Consider the following 17,677-nt stretch of genomic DNA (forward strand, 5'->3'; position numbering starts at 1 on the left):
TTCTTAAATTTTTATTGTTCGTATCGGCTTTCATTATCCAGTCAGTGACAGTTTGTAAACAATTGCGCCTAATTTTATAACCTTCCAGAAATTAAACGAAAATTTTACAAATATAAACCATTTATTTTAACAGATACCGATAAGTGTTTATCAAATAAAAATAGATTAAGAAATTACTAAATTAAGAAGACTAAATTTTAAAAATAATGGTTATTGCGAAATACCTCGAAGTAAACAAATACACCGGGAAAAAAAATTGGGCGCAAATAACCTCAGATGTTGAGCTGCCATAAATAAAATACAATAAAAAAAATACATAAATAAGTTAGAACGAATAACCCTCAAAACACAAGTGAAATGCGTTTATTTTCTAGAATTTCTTGAAGCCGTACATGAATCTAATTTTTTTAAAACAGCTTTTAGATGGAGATAAGTTGTTTTCCTAACCACTGAAGCATTTTATTCTCAATTTAAAGAAAGGCCACTTAATTTAGTCGCATTCGGAACAATGATTTAAGGAATAATGACTTATAATATACAATATATTATCTAAATAAATAAACTTACTGTTTTCATTTGCTTACAGCAATTATTTGTTTAGGCTGAAGCCACAATAAAACAAAGTCACTTAAAATGATTTGTCTGTTAATAACAATGTACAATGTTCGAACAAAAATAAATAAAACTATAACCACTAATGATAAAATAATTAGTTGTTTAAAAAAGCTGGGCAAACATTCGAAGGTTTTATTAAAATGTAACCTTACCCTACATCTCAGGACGGGACTAAAAGTATTTAACAGGCGATCGTATATATAGTACTGGCACAGGATATACCTGAACGGCAAACTATCAATGTGTGACAAACAACGAAAGGTCAACAATGTGTGCAAATCTCAAGTTCAAATTCATTTCTGATGAAAAACTGAGAATGAAAAGTTACTTTCACAAGTTTTGGTTGGTTAAAAGAAAAACAGTATGATTTTAAAGTTTAATATTAACACTGGAACGTTGATGGTGGTGGTTAACAAATGGCAGGCACCCCATCGCGCACTCTTTCAAACTTATCTGAAATTTCCTAATAAGTTCTCCTGTTTGGCCTAATTCAGAGAGTGATTCCTTTTCTTCAGGCCAGTCCTGTGTAGCGGCTGGAAGGCTGTACAAACACTAGCAGTAGCGGTAATGTAAGGCTATGGCAACAACCGCCAAGAACAAGCCATTCCGCAATGAGAAGTAAGAGGATAACAGCAGCAAGTACTAACCAAATTAACGAAGTTAGTGGCCGGGCTAGAAAGCTAACGGATATAACGCAGACTACAAACGGTCTCCGCAAGACAAATTACTGCGTTTACTGTCTAGGAGTAGGGTGCGATTTTCTCCAAGTAAAAATGGCGTCGAACATACAGTTTTTTTGTTTTGTTTTTACAGTTTATAAACAGTTCAGTTGAATTAAAATCATAAAATTAGAGAGAAACCTTTTTGTCAGCACTTTTCACAGAATATTTCAGATGTTATATGTTTCCAGGTTCGGACCAATGAAAAAACGTTTTAAAACAACTCAGTTATTGCCAATATTCTACTTTTAAATGTAACAAATTATTACCTTTAATATTTCAAGTAGGTTATGAAACGAAGTATTTAAGAATTTCCTTACTAATTCTATGACATGTATCTACCACTATTTTTTTTTTTTTATCAAACAAAAAATCTCTCTTTGTAAAGATATATCTTTCACAAACAGTTGCCTTCTATATTTCCAGATTGGTGAGGTCCACGGAAAAAATCAAATCTTAAGATCAACAACACCTGTGGTGGCGCTACCAAAGATGGCCGCCCTTATCATACCCTCACTTAGGACTACACCACTTCTCAACACAGTACACCGCAACGCAAGCAGTTTATTCGTCAGATTGTGCTGAGTGTTAGAGTGGCCACTGTACATAAAGCCTCCTCCTGCCAGAGACGGATATTGTATAGGCAGGGCCGGATTTTCCTATAGACTAACTAGGCTTCAGCCTAGGGCATCAAGATCAAGAAGGACCTACATTCAAATTGTTAGCAAAATTAAAATTACCCTATTCTAAAAACAGTGAACACTAAAATACTGAACGGAAAATAAGGAGAAACTCTACGCATTTGACTAATAAACAAACATAAAAATGTATTGGTGAAGTTTAAGACAAACTTAAAAATTTGAGGTGAAAGGGCCTCATAAGTGGAACAGCCTAGAGCCTCTTCATCTAAATCCGGCCCTGTGTATAGACCACGTTAGAAGAACGTGGTTGCACTTTTCCCTTCCTCACAGATTTGATCTAGAAGAGTTTTCTATTATTTTTTTTTTAAAAAAAAGCACACTCCTCACTATTAATGTTCAAATCAAGAAATAAATGTCAACAGCCACCGAATACGTGCAAGAATTGTGTTAAGATAAAGATATTTTACTCACGATCATCGAGAATGGCCGCTCAGTTGTTTGGGGAGAGGTTGTGCCGCCACCTTCCGGTATATCCTCTTTAGGCGACATTCACCCCACTGTAAACAAATAAATCGACACAATAAATAACATATATAATTTATCTTTACTAAAAAATATATAAATCTGGAATAAAACACTTAACAAAATTTAAGTCATAAAATTTTCTTGGTAGGTACTATTTTTGCAAAACAAAAAACCAAAACACAAATTTTGTTTCATAAAGCGACCCCTCCCCACTCAACTTGCTCTCTTCAAATTTGAAATTTCACGTACACGTTTAGTTCCAATCATTTTTACACAAACAATTTGGCCGCTCATTCTATCAAATGACGCTTTAAGCTAGGACCCATTCTCCTCCAAACTACCTTAAGAGGCAATTTTCTGGAAAAAAATTTACAACAGAAGAAATTGATCTAAATGTGGACAATGTGGATACTAAGTTGAAGGAAAAACGTTAGAGGAGTTTTCAAGAAAAATTAAAAAATAATAATAATAAAAACGATTTATTGAAGGGTAGTTCTGAATGTTTTTGTGGAACACCTGAACTGTGAATTTGGTTAGACGGATTTTCAAGAGATAAGCACTTCTTAATGATAAGAGATTAATAAAGCAACCCTCCAGCCGGGAGTTAGATGTAACTCACATGAAAGACAGATTAATAAAAAATAATTATGTTAACATGTAATCAGAATTCAAAACGTTATTCCAATTCAATTGCGGGCTAGGTTGGATTAGACTCGATATTAATTTAAAATAAGTAGGTAAATAATAATCTTCCGTTTCTGCAGGTAATAAAGTAAAAAACAGTTTAAAAAAGTGTAAGCCAGCCTTTGCTGGATTCTCTAATGGTACATAAATAATTATAAAAATTAATATTTCCGGGATTCTCGTATTTTTGGCCTCATTTCCAAAAAAAAAAAGCTATAATTCCTGAAAACTTGAATTTACAGTAAATAAACTCAAATTAGAAAAGAGGAAAGATTTAATACTTTCTTTTGCAAGAGGTACAATGAGATTAATGTATAAGTTTAACACGATCTCAGTACTTCCTCTTGTGGGGTACAAGAGGAAATAAAACAAAAATGGATACTACATTCTGTTTGCACTGTAAAGAAATGGAATTGATTATTTTTTCAACTTAAGTATTATAACTCTATTCCAAATAATTATTATTCTTCTGATTTATCTTTAATATGCCCTTTATTCTGAAGTTGTCACATCTTATACATGCATGTTAAAGTAGAAAAAGACAAAGTTAGAGTCGGCTACTGTTTAAATTTGAATCACGGAGGATTTAAAACAATATTTCAGACTTGAATTCGTCTAACCGAAATATTCGTGAGCACAAATAACACACAGTTAATAACAAGTATATTATTCAACAATTATTCATTTCTCAATTGTAATTTAATTTTACTTACAGTAAAATACTGGAATAATTAGCTGTCCTAAAAGTATGCAATACTTATTTATTTTATATTACATAACATATATATAACATTGTGAGAAGAACAGCTACATTGAGAGTGTGATTGAAGAAAACTATATTATTTTCTATAAAGCCAGATAATTATTACCTATTATTATAAACGTTTGACTACTACATAAAGTAACAATTACTTTAATCGAAGAATGAACTTAAACAGACGATTTTTATTAAAAATAAAATAATCGAAATCATTGATGTATGTTGGTGTAAGCATTTTTTTAAAAAAGTTTTTAAATTTTGTAGCCTCGTAATTTTTTTTATTTTTTATAACGTTTTCTTTTTAACCTGTAATTAATAGTTTGATTATTATAGATTAATAGATATTACAGTCAATCTACAGTGCTACTTGAACAAATTTTTTGTAGATGAAAATGGCCAGCATAAGGTTCTGTGACATCTAATAAATTCTAAAAAATGTGAAGGAAAAGTTAATGCAGCAAAATTACTTAAATTATATCAACTAAGCTTGAATGAAATGTTGGGTACTTGCTGATTTGTGTACCTTTTGGCGTTTAATCAACCCTTATACTTAACTTTTTAAACTGTAAGTTTTTGTTAAGGAGATTTTTGTACCTTTTGGATAGATTTTCATTTTTGTCTATTTTGCTAAGTTACATATCTGCTTTACTGTTTTTTTTAAATTTGGAATAAGCAATTCTAACATTATAACCTGATAAGGTGTTAAGTAGGAACCGTAACTACCACTGGAGAGATCTTTTTAAAGAATGATTATAGTTGCGGTCCCCAAACCATCCTCAATAACAATTTTTTTGAGAAAGCCTTTTTATATAAAATAGGAAGGTATTTGTACGTAAAAAGCAAATTTAAACTGCGATTTCAGACCTTCCTTTTAAGAGGAGTAAGAAAAATAAACGGGCGATTACAGTACTTCTCCCTAAAAGGCAAAGAGGCAAAGATTTTGAATCGAACGACAATTCATTAATGTAAATAGGTTCACCCATTGATAATTTTAACGATTTCAGTACTTCCTCTTAGTAGGTGTAAGAGCATGATGGCACTTCACAGCCATGTAGAGGAGCTTTAATCACTTCTTCGTGCTAAATTTTATCAAAATCGGACAAAGCGTTATAGAAATATTGGTAATAATAGTTTTAGAAACGGCCTTACTTGGGTGGGGCAAACTCCCCTCCATATGAGGCGTAGCGACGAGACTTTTAAAGTGCAAATCTGTACAAAATTTCGATTCGAATGACACTTCATTCATGAAAATCAGTTCACTTGTCGATAATTTGAAACGATTGCTATACTTCCCCTTAACTAGTGTAAGAGCAGATCGCCGCTTTAATGTTACGTAGGGGAGCCCTAACTCTATCATCCTACCAAATTTTATTAAAATCGGGCTAAGATTTACAGAGTAATTAGTAATAATAATTTTGAAGGGGGCCTTACATAAAGGGGGCTAACTCCTCTCTAATTCGGTGTACAGCGTCGAGACCCCCAAAAGGCACATCTACATAAAATTCCGAATCGAATGTCACCTCATTCATGAAAATCGGTTCTCGCGTTTAGGCGCTACGTAGTTTACAAAAAAGGTAACAACAACAACAAGAAGAAGAAGAAGAAGAACAACAACAATTTCTGAAAATGCCGTTTTTGCTCATTTTCGGCAACTTTTTTCTCAAAATCTATTAGGTCTGGGGGGTTGCAAAAAAATTACAGTTATAAAGGAGGGTTTGCCCTATATTTTAAAGAAAATTTGGGAATTTTATCTTTTATAGAAAAAGAGAAAAAAATTGTCAAAGTTGGGTGTTTTTTAACGTTACGCTTTTTCGTGCACTTTTTGACGATCAATCCTTATACAACTGTCCTACCGGACAGTTTTAATATCAGTGCGAGACTACTAGGAGAGAGGAGCTAGCATGTAAACAGTATTGCTGACAATATTTATTTGTACTTTGGACAGTATTTTGTTTTGTTTCTATTTATAAATTTATCTCTTTACTCAAATAAAAACCAAACTTTCCTGACACATTGAACTTTGATTTTTATTTGATTAGCCATATCTAAATGTCAATATCAATCGAAAAAACTTTTAAACATGTACTTACGAATCAATAATTATATTTGTGGACAATTTGGTGAAATCCGCAGTACTTGACAATATTTTTGGTTTGATCCGTCTTAGCAAGCATGTTTATTAGATATAATAACTCCTTAACAAAAACTTACAGTTTAAAATGTTAAGTATAAGGGTTGATTAAACGCCAAAAGGTACACAAATCAGCAAGTACCCAATATATCATTAATACGTACTTCATTGATATCATTTAAGTAATTTTACTGCATTAACTTGGCATTAATATTTTTTAGAATTTATTAGATGTCACAGACAATGGTCTGGCCATTTTCATCTACAAAATATTTGTTCAAGTAGCACACCATTTAACTTAGATTGATTGACTGTATTATTTATTATTAATCTAGCTTTATCGCAAATAATATAGTTTTCTTCAATTAAAGTTTCAATCTAGGTATTCATCCCACAATGTTGTATATATGTAATACAAAATAAATTAAATATGCATATTTTTAGGACAGCTAATTAATCCAGTATTTTACTATAAGTAAAATTAGGGGGACTAAAGTAAATTACAATTGAGAAATGAATAATTATTGGTGATTAATCTACTTGCTGTCAACTGTGTGTTATTTGTGTTCACGAATATTTTGTTAAGACGACTTCAAGACTGAAATATTGTTTTAGATCCTCCGTGATTCAAATTTAAACAGTAGCCAACTCTAACTTTGTCTTTTTTTACTTTAGCATGCATGTGTATGTGACTACTCAGAATAAAGGGCATATTAAAGAGAAATCATAAGAATAATTTGGAGTAGAGTTAAAATAAAGTACCTATTTAATAATGAAGATATAATATACATTTTATCATAATTATAACAAAAAAAATATTATGAATGGACTGGCCAGCATAAGGGTCTGTGACATCTAATAAATTCTAAAAAATATTAATGACAAGTTAATGCTGCAAAATTACTTAAAGGATATAAATGAAGTATTAATGATATATTGGGTACTTGCTGATTTGTGTACCTTTTGGCGTTTAATCAACCCTTATACTTAACATTTTAAACTGTAAGTTTTTGTTAAGGAGATTTTTGTTCCTTTTGGATAGATTGTCCTTTTTGTCTATTTTGTAAAGTTACACATCTGCTTTACAGATTTTTTTAAAATTTGGAATAAGCAATTCTATCATTATAACCTGATAAGGTGTTAAGTCGGAACCGTAACTACCACTGGAGAGATCTTTTTAAAAAATGATTATAGTTGCGGTCCCCAAACCATCCTCAATAACAATTATTTTGAAAAAGCGTTTTGAATAAAATAGGAAGGTATTTCTACGTAAATGGCAAAATTAAACTGCGATTTCAGTACTTCCTTTTAAGAGGAGTAAAAAAAATAAACTGCGAATACAGTACTTCTCCCTAAAAGGCAACGAGACAAAGAATTTGAATCGAACGACAATTCGTTGATGTAAATCGGTTCACTCATTGATAATTTTGACGATTGTAGTACTTCCTCTTAGTAGGAGTAAGAGCATGATGGCACTTCACAGCCAGTAGAGGAGCTTTAACCGTTTCTTCGTGCTAAATTTTATCAAACTCGGACTAAGGGTTATAGAAATATTGGTAATAATAATTTTAGAAAGGGCCTTATTTGGGTGGGGCGAACTCCCCTCCATATATTGTTCAGCGTTGAGACTTTGAAAGTGCAAATCTGTACAAAATTTCGATTCGAATGACACTTCATTCATGAAAATCGGTTCACGTTTCGATAATTTGAAACGATTGCTATACTTCCCCTTAAAAAGTGTAAGAGCAGATCGTCGCTTTATTCTTACATAGGGGAGCCCTAACACTATCATCCTACCAAATTTTATCAAAATCGGGCCAAGATTTACAGAGTAATTAGTAATAATAATTTTGGAGGGGGCCTTACATAAAGGGGGCTAACTCCTCTCCCATTCGATGTACAGTGTCGAGACCCCCAAAGGGCACATCTACATAAAATTCCGAATTGAATGGCACCTCATTCATGAAAATCGGTTCACGCGTTTAGGCGCTACGTTGATTACAAAAAAGGTAACAACAACAACAAGAACAAAAACATTTTTTGAAAAAGCCGTTTTTGCTCATTTTCGGCAACTTTTTTCTCGAAACCAATTAGATATGAGTTGTTGCAAAAAAATTACAGTTATAAAGGAGGGTTTGCCCTTTATTTTAAAGGAAATTTGAGAATTTTATCTTTTATAGAAAAAGAGAAAAAAATTGTCAAAGTTGGATGTTTTTCAATGTTACGCTTTTTCGTGCACTTTTTGACGATCAACCCTTATACAACTGTCCTACCGGACAGTTTTAATAATAAACATGCATGCTACAATGGAAGGAATCAAAGATAATTATATTCTTTTATTATGACAGTACAATTATAATAAGCATTAGCAAATTTGAACTAGCTAAATCGCGGCACTGATTGTTATTTATTTATTTTTTGTAATTTGTCTTACGGAGTGCCATACAAAACCATATCCTTATACATACAAGAGATTACTTTTAAATAGGCTTATATTTTCAGTATTACACATCTCAAAGATTACAGAATTTTTAATATTTCTTTTTAATTCAAATTGTAAAATTGAAAAATTCTATAATGCAACCTCAAATTTTATATTAATAGTTTGAAAATATTTTTAAAAAGTAGGTAATTAATTTTTTAAATCCTACCGATCTAACGGTTTTTTTAAAAAAAGATCTCTAATGAATTTTTCAAGGTTCTCTAAACATAATCTTCAAACTTAGAATGTTTCTCACTCTGAATGATTTGTATGAGGAATTGTGGGCAATCGCGTCGAATTTTCTATGAAGAGTGTTTCCTCTTTTATTCCTAAAGATCTCCACAAATTAAAAGAAAATTGTCACTAACTAATGTAGAAGTATCAAAATGAGTTTGCTCTAAAAACAAAATAGTTCATAAATGCATCTGATTGAAATGCCAAGAACCAAGGGAGGTAACAGTTATGAAAAGTGGTTTGTTTGTTTTTAATTACGTACATAAATTAAACATTACTCAACACTATAAAGTGTGACATTTTGGCTAGCGTTAGAAAAAAGCGTAATATGAATGGAGTAGTTTGAAGTTCATTGATCTGGTACAAGGTGAACTATTTTCTCATTTCAAACAGTTTCAATCCCAGTGTGGGTTCAATTTCCATTTAAAATTACAAATTAACGAACAAAACAAACCAATCAATATCTTTGCTAAAATTAGCGACTAATCACGGTCTTGTCATAAACCATTTCGGTTTTAATTTAAATCTAGAACACAAAGATGGTTACGATTACAAAAAAAAAAAATGTGAGATCTGCTGTTAAAATAAGAAATATAATTTGTATTAGACACAGAACACAACTCAACCTGACCTTTCTTGGGTTGTCTAGACCTGATTTTATCACTATCACAAAACAGATTTAAACGCAAGCCTAACGGATTTATTTTCTTTTTATTTTTATTTATGAGAAGCTTACTTCCGAAATCCAGAGCTGCAGGGTGAAAAATGATTTCTTACTTCCCTTCAAAGGTTAAGGAAGGCATTGCAATCAAACTTTCGGAATTGACAAGTCACCATAAATATGCCCGATTGCAATACTTCCTCCTGCGAGAAATTAGGCAAAATTGGAAGAAAAAGGTGTATAAAGCAGAAGCCAATTTTCAAAGTTGCTTCAAATTTAATTGCAAAACTATATTAAGAATATTTAAATGTAATTGCGATGAATAGCATTTATCTTGCGCACGGTCAGAACCGATGTATGCTTGCTAGCAACAGGTTACACCTGACATTCAAGGAAATCAAGGCGTGGCCATTGGCTTCAAACTCTTTCTCATCAAGGGATTTCGCATATAAAATAATGTGGACTTGAGAAATATATTTGAACGAAAGAAAAAATCATTTATTTTATAGTACTTACCAATGAGGGAGTTTTATCTGTAAATTGCATAATGAGGGTATTCAAGTGAAGCCCAAATCTTCTACCAAAGAGGCACATTAAAAGTGAGTGTATTCCCCATTCCCTGTAGTGCCCTAATGAAGTTTCTTCTCGGCCTACTCGTCAGTTACTTCTTTTTCGTAAAGTCCTCAGACAGCCCCTAAAGTGCTAAAGGACATATCCTTTTTCTAAAAGCATTTCAATCAACCAGCCTAAACCTTGCAAACATATCTGTATTCTGTATTAGTTAGACCTTAAAGGTAGGGTGCGAGTACACCAAGAGCACGACATGCACAGAGTTTGGTAATACAATGAGTTCTTCAACATTTTTACGACTCTTAGCAACTTCATCAATAAAAGAAAAACGCAAAATGCTTTTAGTACAAGCCGATTCCTACGTTACAAATAGATGAATTGCTGAATGAGTTGAACATAGCCAGCCACTCATAAATGGAATAATTTTGGAAGAAAAAGCCTACTTAGTGCACTAGGTTTACATTCTTGCATCCCATTCGATTTGATTTGTGACTGCGCACAAATTTAAGTAGAAGTGAAAATACGAGTATGTCTGAAATACTTTGCTGCCAAAATCATGATTAATTTCTTTTCCTATGTTTTTAGCCTCAGCGCTGAAAAAAGAAATTGGGCAACAGGAGCTCAATAATCAGAAAATGAACACATAAAACTCCTATTTCAAGGCCGCAAACACAATTGGTCAATCTTCAATACCGATACACAAATCTGTCAACTTGAATTCGTTTCAACTAGTACTAGATTATGAATAGGCTAGATTGATTGCTTTAAGTCCTGGGATTTCTTCAATCAACAACGTAAACGTAAATTACTTAAATCAAATGAAGTAAAAAGAATATTGCAAGTAAACTTTAGATTACCCGCAGAAAAATCTCTTAGTTTGAATTTTTCAAGAGGATAAACAACAAATATGCAATCACTTGGAAGAAGTGAGAGAAAGCGAACCCTAGACAATTTCACTGAAACTCTCCTACTTTCCAGTCTGATTTCACCCTTACTGCGATGACTACGACGCTACTTGGAGTATGGTTGATTTTTAAAAAAACAAGCAGATATGTAGTTAAAGCGTTGAAGGTGATAAATATAAAAGACAAAATAATGAAGTACATCAAATTGACTAAGTGAACCTTTCAGATTTTAATGCCAATACATTGTAAACAAAAAATAATTTTATCACTTTTAAACTAGTGTTATAATATTTAATTTTAAAACAGATTTAAATGAAACCTAAAATTCCTTTAAAACCTCAGATTACATAGACAAGTACGTTTTTTAAAGTTATACATTTTTTAAAAAAGTAACAGGTTGATTGTCCAGTTTAAAATTAAGTAGATTACCAGGGCACGATTTCAGGGTCAAAACGCAAATTACAGGTGTTTTTTTTATTTATAGATTTCGGTACTATTTAATACAAAAATTAAAGTATTGTTGGTAAACCACTAGAACATAAAAAACCCATTACTGGGGATAACGATTAGTTAGTAGTTGTATGATGCAATAGGTAACATTTTATGATGTAAACATGTTAAGATCATTCAATAAGAATCCCGATTAAATAGTTTAAATATGAAGTAATTAGTTTTAAAAGATAATATAACGAAGAACTATTTATATATTATAATTAACCTACGGCTAATTATTTGGAATTAACTTTAAAAATAGTTAAATGAAATTATTTTTAAAAAATGTAAAATTTTAAACGTTAAACGTTTTTTAAATATCTATCTCAAAAATATTTTGAGTTCTTATTCGAAATTTGAATCCTCAAAACCTTGGTAAGTCCAAATAAACCCAATTTTTCTTTATTTTCTTAAGCTGAAAATGTAACGCAGTTCAACTTAAAAAAAAACTAAAGAATAATGCAATTATTAACGGCTGTAATTGTCACTAATTCTACTCAAATCAGATAGTACCCTCCCAATTGGTTATGCTCTGAATTATTACCAAATAAGGTGGTTATAAAAAATTACGCAATCTGCACTGCTCATTTAAATTTTTCGGATCAATACCGGTAAGAACTATTATTTCAAATTGATCATAAAAGTAAACTGTTTTATCAGTGTTAAGGGTTCTCGAAAAATCTTCTAATTCAAGAAATATTTCTCTAAAAATAACGTAGTTCTAACACGTGTAATAAAAATGGCTGACAACGAGGAAGATGTAGACCCGGTAGAAAAATTACTCAAGCAAACTGGTTGTCTAAACCTACATTATAAAGTACAGGTAAACAAACTTTCTAATCCTTACCTTCTTATCGTATCCTATTCTCTTGAACCGCCTTCACCATGTGCCGTTTATCACCATAAAAAATTCATTATTAATCACATTTAAACAAAAGCTAACCTTTTTTCTAACACTGCAGTGCAGCTTGCAAAATCGATTTGATAAAACATTTGTCATATTGATATACGCGCCTCGGCATTTGCAGTCATGTACATTTCAATCTTCAATGTACTACAATTAGCAAATCTATTTTGTGTAAAATGGTGTCTCACATTTGATTTGAAAACGAATTGATTAATTAGCAACGATCAGCTGGCGTTGCGGTATATTCTGCGTGGAAGGTTTATAAAAGGGTTCTTGTAGCGTAGGTTAGGAAGTGTGCAGCTCGTGGACGTGAACCTGTAGGTTAAAGCTAGCGTGACTGTTATACTTATAGCTTCCTTTGTGGTAAGTTAAGTTTCATAATTTGTTTCTATTTTGAAGTATTTTTATTTTAGAAGGAGAGAATTAATAATCTTTAATTGGTGAATAAATTTTCCTTTTACTATTGCTAAAAATTTTAATTAATTAAAATAAAGACGTTTCTTTTTCGTGTTTCTTTCTCTAAGATTTTAAATAATGATATCATTAAGAAAAATAAATGTTCCCGAGGTATTTTGTATGATACAAGTTTACGAATGTTTACACTTACAGCAGAAAGTTTGAAAATTTTATTATATCAATTAAAATGAAGTGACAGTTCAACAAAATTATAAGATTCTTCTGATTAAATATCATAAAATAATCGTTTACTTGTTTGACTTATTTTCTTATGACGAAAAAAAATGACAAGAGCATAAGAGCATATCCAAAGGAATTTACTTCTGACTCATTAGTTATACTGCATTGCAGACCTCATCCTTTATATTTCATATATCTATTAAACCCACTTATTTATTGATCTGTAATCTTACTGGATGTAGGCAATGAATTTAAGAGTAAATCTTTCATAGTTTGTATTTTTTCTTTAGTATGATTATACTTTTAAACTTTAAAAATTTCCTTCTTTATAAATATTTTTGCAATTAAATTTTAACATTTAGTTATTTATTTTAACTTTGATTTCCCTAAAATGTTAACCATTAATTTTGGGTAAAGAGGTAGTGTACAATCTGAAAATGCAGTTTTACTGAATGGATTTTTCTTTCAAGTTTAATGAGTTAGTTTTGACTTCTGGACTGTGTAAGGAAGAGAGCTGTAGTGATAACCTGCCTGGGATTATTATCCCCCTCCTTATATCCACATTTATTTAAGGGAAACCAAAAACTTGAAGAAAATCTCTTATTTACTATATAATTGCAAAATGAAAAAATATTGTTGATACCAGATGTTTTTATTGAGATACTACGAACAGTGCAGCGCTTTCTTATTCAAGGTTTCTAGAAATGCTATTATCTTGTCGATTTTTTTGGAATAATGTATGCCCATTCGCTTTCTTAGCATAAGAAAAGTATATCCAGGGGGCTCTGGTTAGATTGCGGGTTAAAAAAAGAAAAAATTAATTCATGGAATAAGGAAGTGCCTTTTTTCTCGCCCTCAACTAACGAAGGTTGAGTTAGGGTACACTATTGAATTTCTCCAAAATCCTTATTTTTTTATTTCTAATGGCCTGGTATACATTTTCTACCACTTTTGCAAATTTTTGTTTTTTTCTTACCCAGTATCTTTTTTTTACAGGAATGTATTGCTGAGAAAAAAGATTGGAGAAAATGTCAAGATGAAGTGAAAACATTCAGAACTTGTATGGACAAATATACTTCGGCCAAAAGAAAGCCAGAACAATTGATGAAATAGTTCATAAATGCAAAAAAAATGTATTCAGTGTATGGAATATTAATGGGATTTACTTTAGGAGTTGTAAGTGCATTGGCTGGTACACATTTTTTAAAAAATTCTCGTAATATAACCAAACAAATCAGCAGTGGGGTTGCAGCGACTAGAGCTGCACTCAACATCCGTGATACCAAAATGGTGCTTGTGGTACGGACAGAATTGGGTATGGGTAAAGGAAAAATTGCCGCACAATGTTCTCATGCAGCTCTTGGTTGTTATAAAATTGCTCAAAAGAATACTCCGACAGTGTTAAGCTGGTGGGAGGCTAGTGGCCAGCCGAAGATTGTGCTAAAATTAGATACACCCGGCGAAGAAGGACTCTATAAACTGATGCAGGAAGCAAAGAAACGTGGTGTGGTGAGTACAGTTATCAGAGACGCTGGCCATACCCAAGTAGAAAGAGGCACAGCTACCGTTGCAGGAATTGGTCCAGGTGAAGTTGATGTTTTGGATCTGATTACCGGGCATCTTAAATTGTTGTAAATTTTAAAATCATGAAGAAAATAAGTGTAAAAACTTTTGTGCCTCTTTGATCATAAAACCTGTCCTTTTTTTAAAAAAAAAAAAAATCCGTTTATCTTTTTATCTATTGAACAATTATTTTCAAAAATTATATATTTCAAGTGTTAAAGTGACTAAGACTGATGATGGGGGGACGAGGAAAAAAAAATTCTCCCTCCCTGTACTAGATCTTTTCTTTCCTAGTTGGAATACCTCAAATTTCTTAGCATTCCTTTCAGTGTTCTGATCACTTTCGTGGAATTAACTAGTCTTTTATCTCACAATAAAACGATAAGTGTTATTTCATGTACTTCTCTTTGTAGTTCCAGCTTACACCTTAGAAGGCTTGAATTCTTCAATTTTATTACATCTGATTTAGTTTAAGTAGAAAATTTGGTTCAAAGCCACAAAAAATGTTATCATTAGTACAGTTATGTTCTTTGATCAATTTTGGCACAGTATGTTTACAAAATTTTGTATATTTTAAAGCTACGCTTGCTCAAAAACTTTTAAAAAAAATCACATGTATAGCCAAAAATAAATTTCATTTTTATTTTGCACATTACTCATTTTCATAATGATTTTGTCAAATAAATATAAGAACCTTTATAGTAAAATTAGTAGGATAATATGTTTGGTAATAATGTTAAATTCGCTTTTTCTTTTTTTTCGATTAGCAGGGATTAAATATAGAAATAATGAGTTTGACTGGAAAAAATTGGGCTTTACTTTGCTAAAAGATTTCATAGATTAAAAATTTAAATAGGATCTAGTTGTATTCAGTAACATTTATGTGCTGTGTATATTGTATAAAAATAGGGAATTGTGTTTCTTTTTTTTATCTAGTTTTCTAGTAAATTCTTGACAATATATGACTTAACAAAATCGTTTTAATTACCTTTAAAAAAAAAATCCTATTTGAAAAAAGTTTAGACCATTTCCTAATCATTCATTTCCATGCCATCTAGTGAGATTTTGCTAAACTAATAAAGTTACTCCTAACTTTCATGATGTACTTTAACTTTAGGTTTAATACTTTCGTTGTTACCGGAACAAACGGAATGGACGGTTAAATATTACATGGTTTTAATTTTAAACTCTAACTAGATTCTCAGCACTTTTATTAAACGAAAATTAAATAGCCTATATATTATAGTCTACAATGTAGCAGTTGTAATTTCACAATATTGTCAAAAATCTATAAACACTTTTACGATTTTCCCATACTTATAACTCACAAATTTTATTTTAATTATGTATATACGAGCCGTGTTTAAATCAACATTATACACTTTGTAAAACCGCACATTACACAGATATGTAAAAGAACCAAAACTCTTTCAGAGAACTACTTATAACGGATTTTCTTATATAAATGATAGTTGAAACGTTATAAATATACGGCTGTATGATGAGATACGAAGTTTATGAAAAAAACCTAGGAAGTGTTTTCGAGCAAATAAACAATCTGTTGAGTCAACAAGTATAATGGGTTGGGATATTTTCTTTGAAAGTATCCAAGATCCTTACCCTCCTAGATTTTCTAGAAGTAGGAAGATTCCTACCCTCTCTTCCAGAAGTAACCAACATCGAATTTTGCTGGAGAAAATTTTCAAAATAAACAATATGAAACTAAATACCCACTACATATCTCCTTAACAAAAACATTCAGTTTAAAAAGTTAAGTATAAGGGTTGATTAAACACCAAAACGTACACAAATCAGATAGTGTCCATTATTTCGTAATACTTCATCGATATCATTTAAGTAATTTTACCGCATTAACTTTTCATTAATATTTTTTAAAATTTATTAGACGTCACAGACCCTTATGCTGGCGATTTTCATTCATATGAATTACAATAATAAAATGTGAATAACAACGACTTAATTTATTATAAAAAGAAACTTTATTTCAACTCTATTCCAAATTATTCTTCTGATTGATATTTATTGCGCCCTATATTCTGAGTAATCACATACACATACACATTAAAATACAAAAAGAACGAGGTAGAGTAGATTACTGCTGAAATTTGAATCACGGAGATAAAAAAAAATTTGAACCTTCAATTATTCTTACAGAAGTATAACAAATTACTCACAGTAAATTACGAAAAAATTATTCAACAATATTCATTTTTCAATTGTAATTTAAGGCAGTATCTTTGAGTACTTGTAGTAAAATACCTTAAAAATATGTATACATTTACAAACATTATATAACACTGGAATATAGAATGTAGAATATACAAGTCGTACTTACAGACAACTAACTATATTACACAATATAAAACCAGATTAACTAATACCAATTATTTTTAATATTTGACAACTAGTGTAAGAGTAGGATGGCAAAATAATATCATAGAAGCCTCCCTGTGAAATAAGGAGAAGATTTCTACTTTTTCCAGTAGTTTTTACTTCTGTCTATTCAAAATAGGTCGACCAATAATGCACAATCTAGGGTTGACCTCAATATTACCTATCTAGTACAAAAACAATTGCCTTCCTTTGAAATTAGGAAGAAATTCCGACTTTTCCCAGAAGTTTTTACTCCTGAATTTTCAAAATAGATCGACCCATGATGCACAATCTAGGGTTGGCCTTAATATTAACTGTTCAGTACAAAAACAGTAGCCTTCCTTTGAAATTAGGAAGAAATTCGGACTATTTCCAGTAGTTATTACACCTCAGTTTTCAAAATAGATCGACCCCTGATGCACAATCTAGGGTTGGCCTTAATATTAACTGTTCAGTATAAAAACAGCAGCCTCCCTTTGAAATTATGAAGAAATTCCAAGTTTTTCCAATTGTTTTTACTCCTGACTTTTCAAAATAGATCGCCCATGTTGCACAATCTAGGGTAGGACATAATTTTTACTATTAAGTACAAAAACGGCAGCCTCAATGTGAAATCTGGAGAAGATTTTGACTTTTTCCAGTTTATTACACCTGAGTTTTCAAAATAGTTTGACCCAAGATGCACAATCTAGGGTAGGACTTAATTTTAACTATTAAGTACAAAAACAGCAGCCTCCATGTGAAATCTGGAGAAGATT

The 17,677-nt window shown here is 31.3% G+C and overlaps 3 protein-coding genes across 5 annotated transcripts in view; 2 read left to right on the plus strand and 1 right to left on the minus strand.

Moving 5' to 3' along the window:
• LOC141456335 (glycerol kinase 3-like) overlaps nt 1-12,523 on the minus strand; it is a 36,617-nt gene extending 24,094 nt beyond the window's left edge. For both annotated transcript variants that reach the window (XM_074132244.1, XM_074132246.1), the window contains exons 1-2: nt 12,267-12,523; nt 2,447-2,532 (exon numbers count right to left, since the gene is read on the minus strand). In XM_074132244.1, the coding sequence (XP_073988345.1) occupies nt 2,447-2,524 (78 nt within the window). In that variant the 5' untranslated portion in view covers nt 2,525-2,532; nt 12,267-12,523. The remainder of the gene's footprint in view (nt 1-2,446; nt 2,533-12,266) is intronic.
• On the plus strand, nt 11,935-15,180 carry LOC141456337 (uncharacterized). Of its 2 annotated transcripts, XM_074132249.1 has the most exons (3): nt 11,935-12,030; nt 12,139-12,242; nt 13,959-15,180. In XM_074132249.1, the coding sequence occupies exons 2-3, from the start codon at nt 12,159-12,161 to the stop codon at nt 14,073-14,075; spliced, it is 201 nt and encodes a 66-aa protein (XP_073988350.1). In that variant the 5' UTR covers nt 11,935-12,030; nt 12,139-12,158; the 3' UTR covers nt 14,076-15,180. The 2 variants fall into 2 exon arrangements, with proteins under 2 accessions (XP_073988350.1, XP_073988349.1); XM_074132248.1 differs by lacking the exon at nt 11,935-12,030 and having other exon boundaries at nt 12,037-12,242.
• Nucleotides 14,094-15,180, plus strand: LOC141456336 (peptidyl-tRNA hydrolase 2, mitochondrial). Its single transcript, XM_074132247.1, has one exon. The coding sequence runs from the start codon at nt 14,094-14,096 to the stop codon at nt 14,595-14,597; it is 504 nt and encodes a 167-aa protein (XP_073988348.1). The 3' UTR covers nt 14,598-15,180.
• Nucleotides 15,181-17,677: the final 2,497 nt, after the last annotated feature.

Source organism: Rhodnius prolixus, unplaced genomic scaffold (genome assembly GCF_049639745.1).
Source record: "Rhodnius prolixus isolate KJV_2025 unplaced genomic scaffold, Rpr scaffold_4, whole genome shotgun sequence".
Taxonomy (NCBI): Eukaryota; Metazoa; Arthropoda; class Insecta; order Hemiptera; family Reduviidae; genus Rhodnius; species Rhodnius prolixus.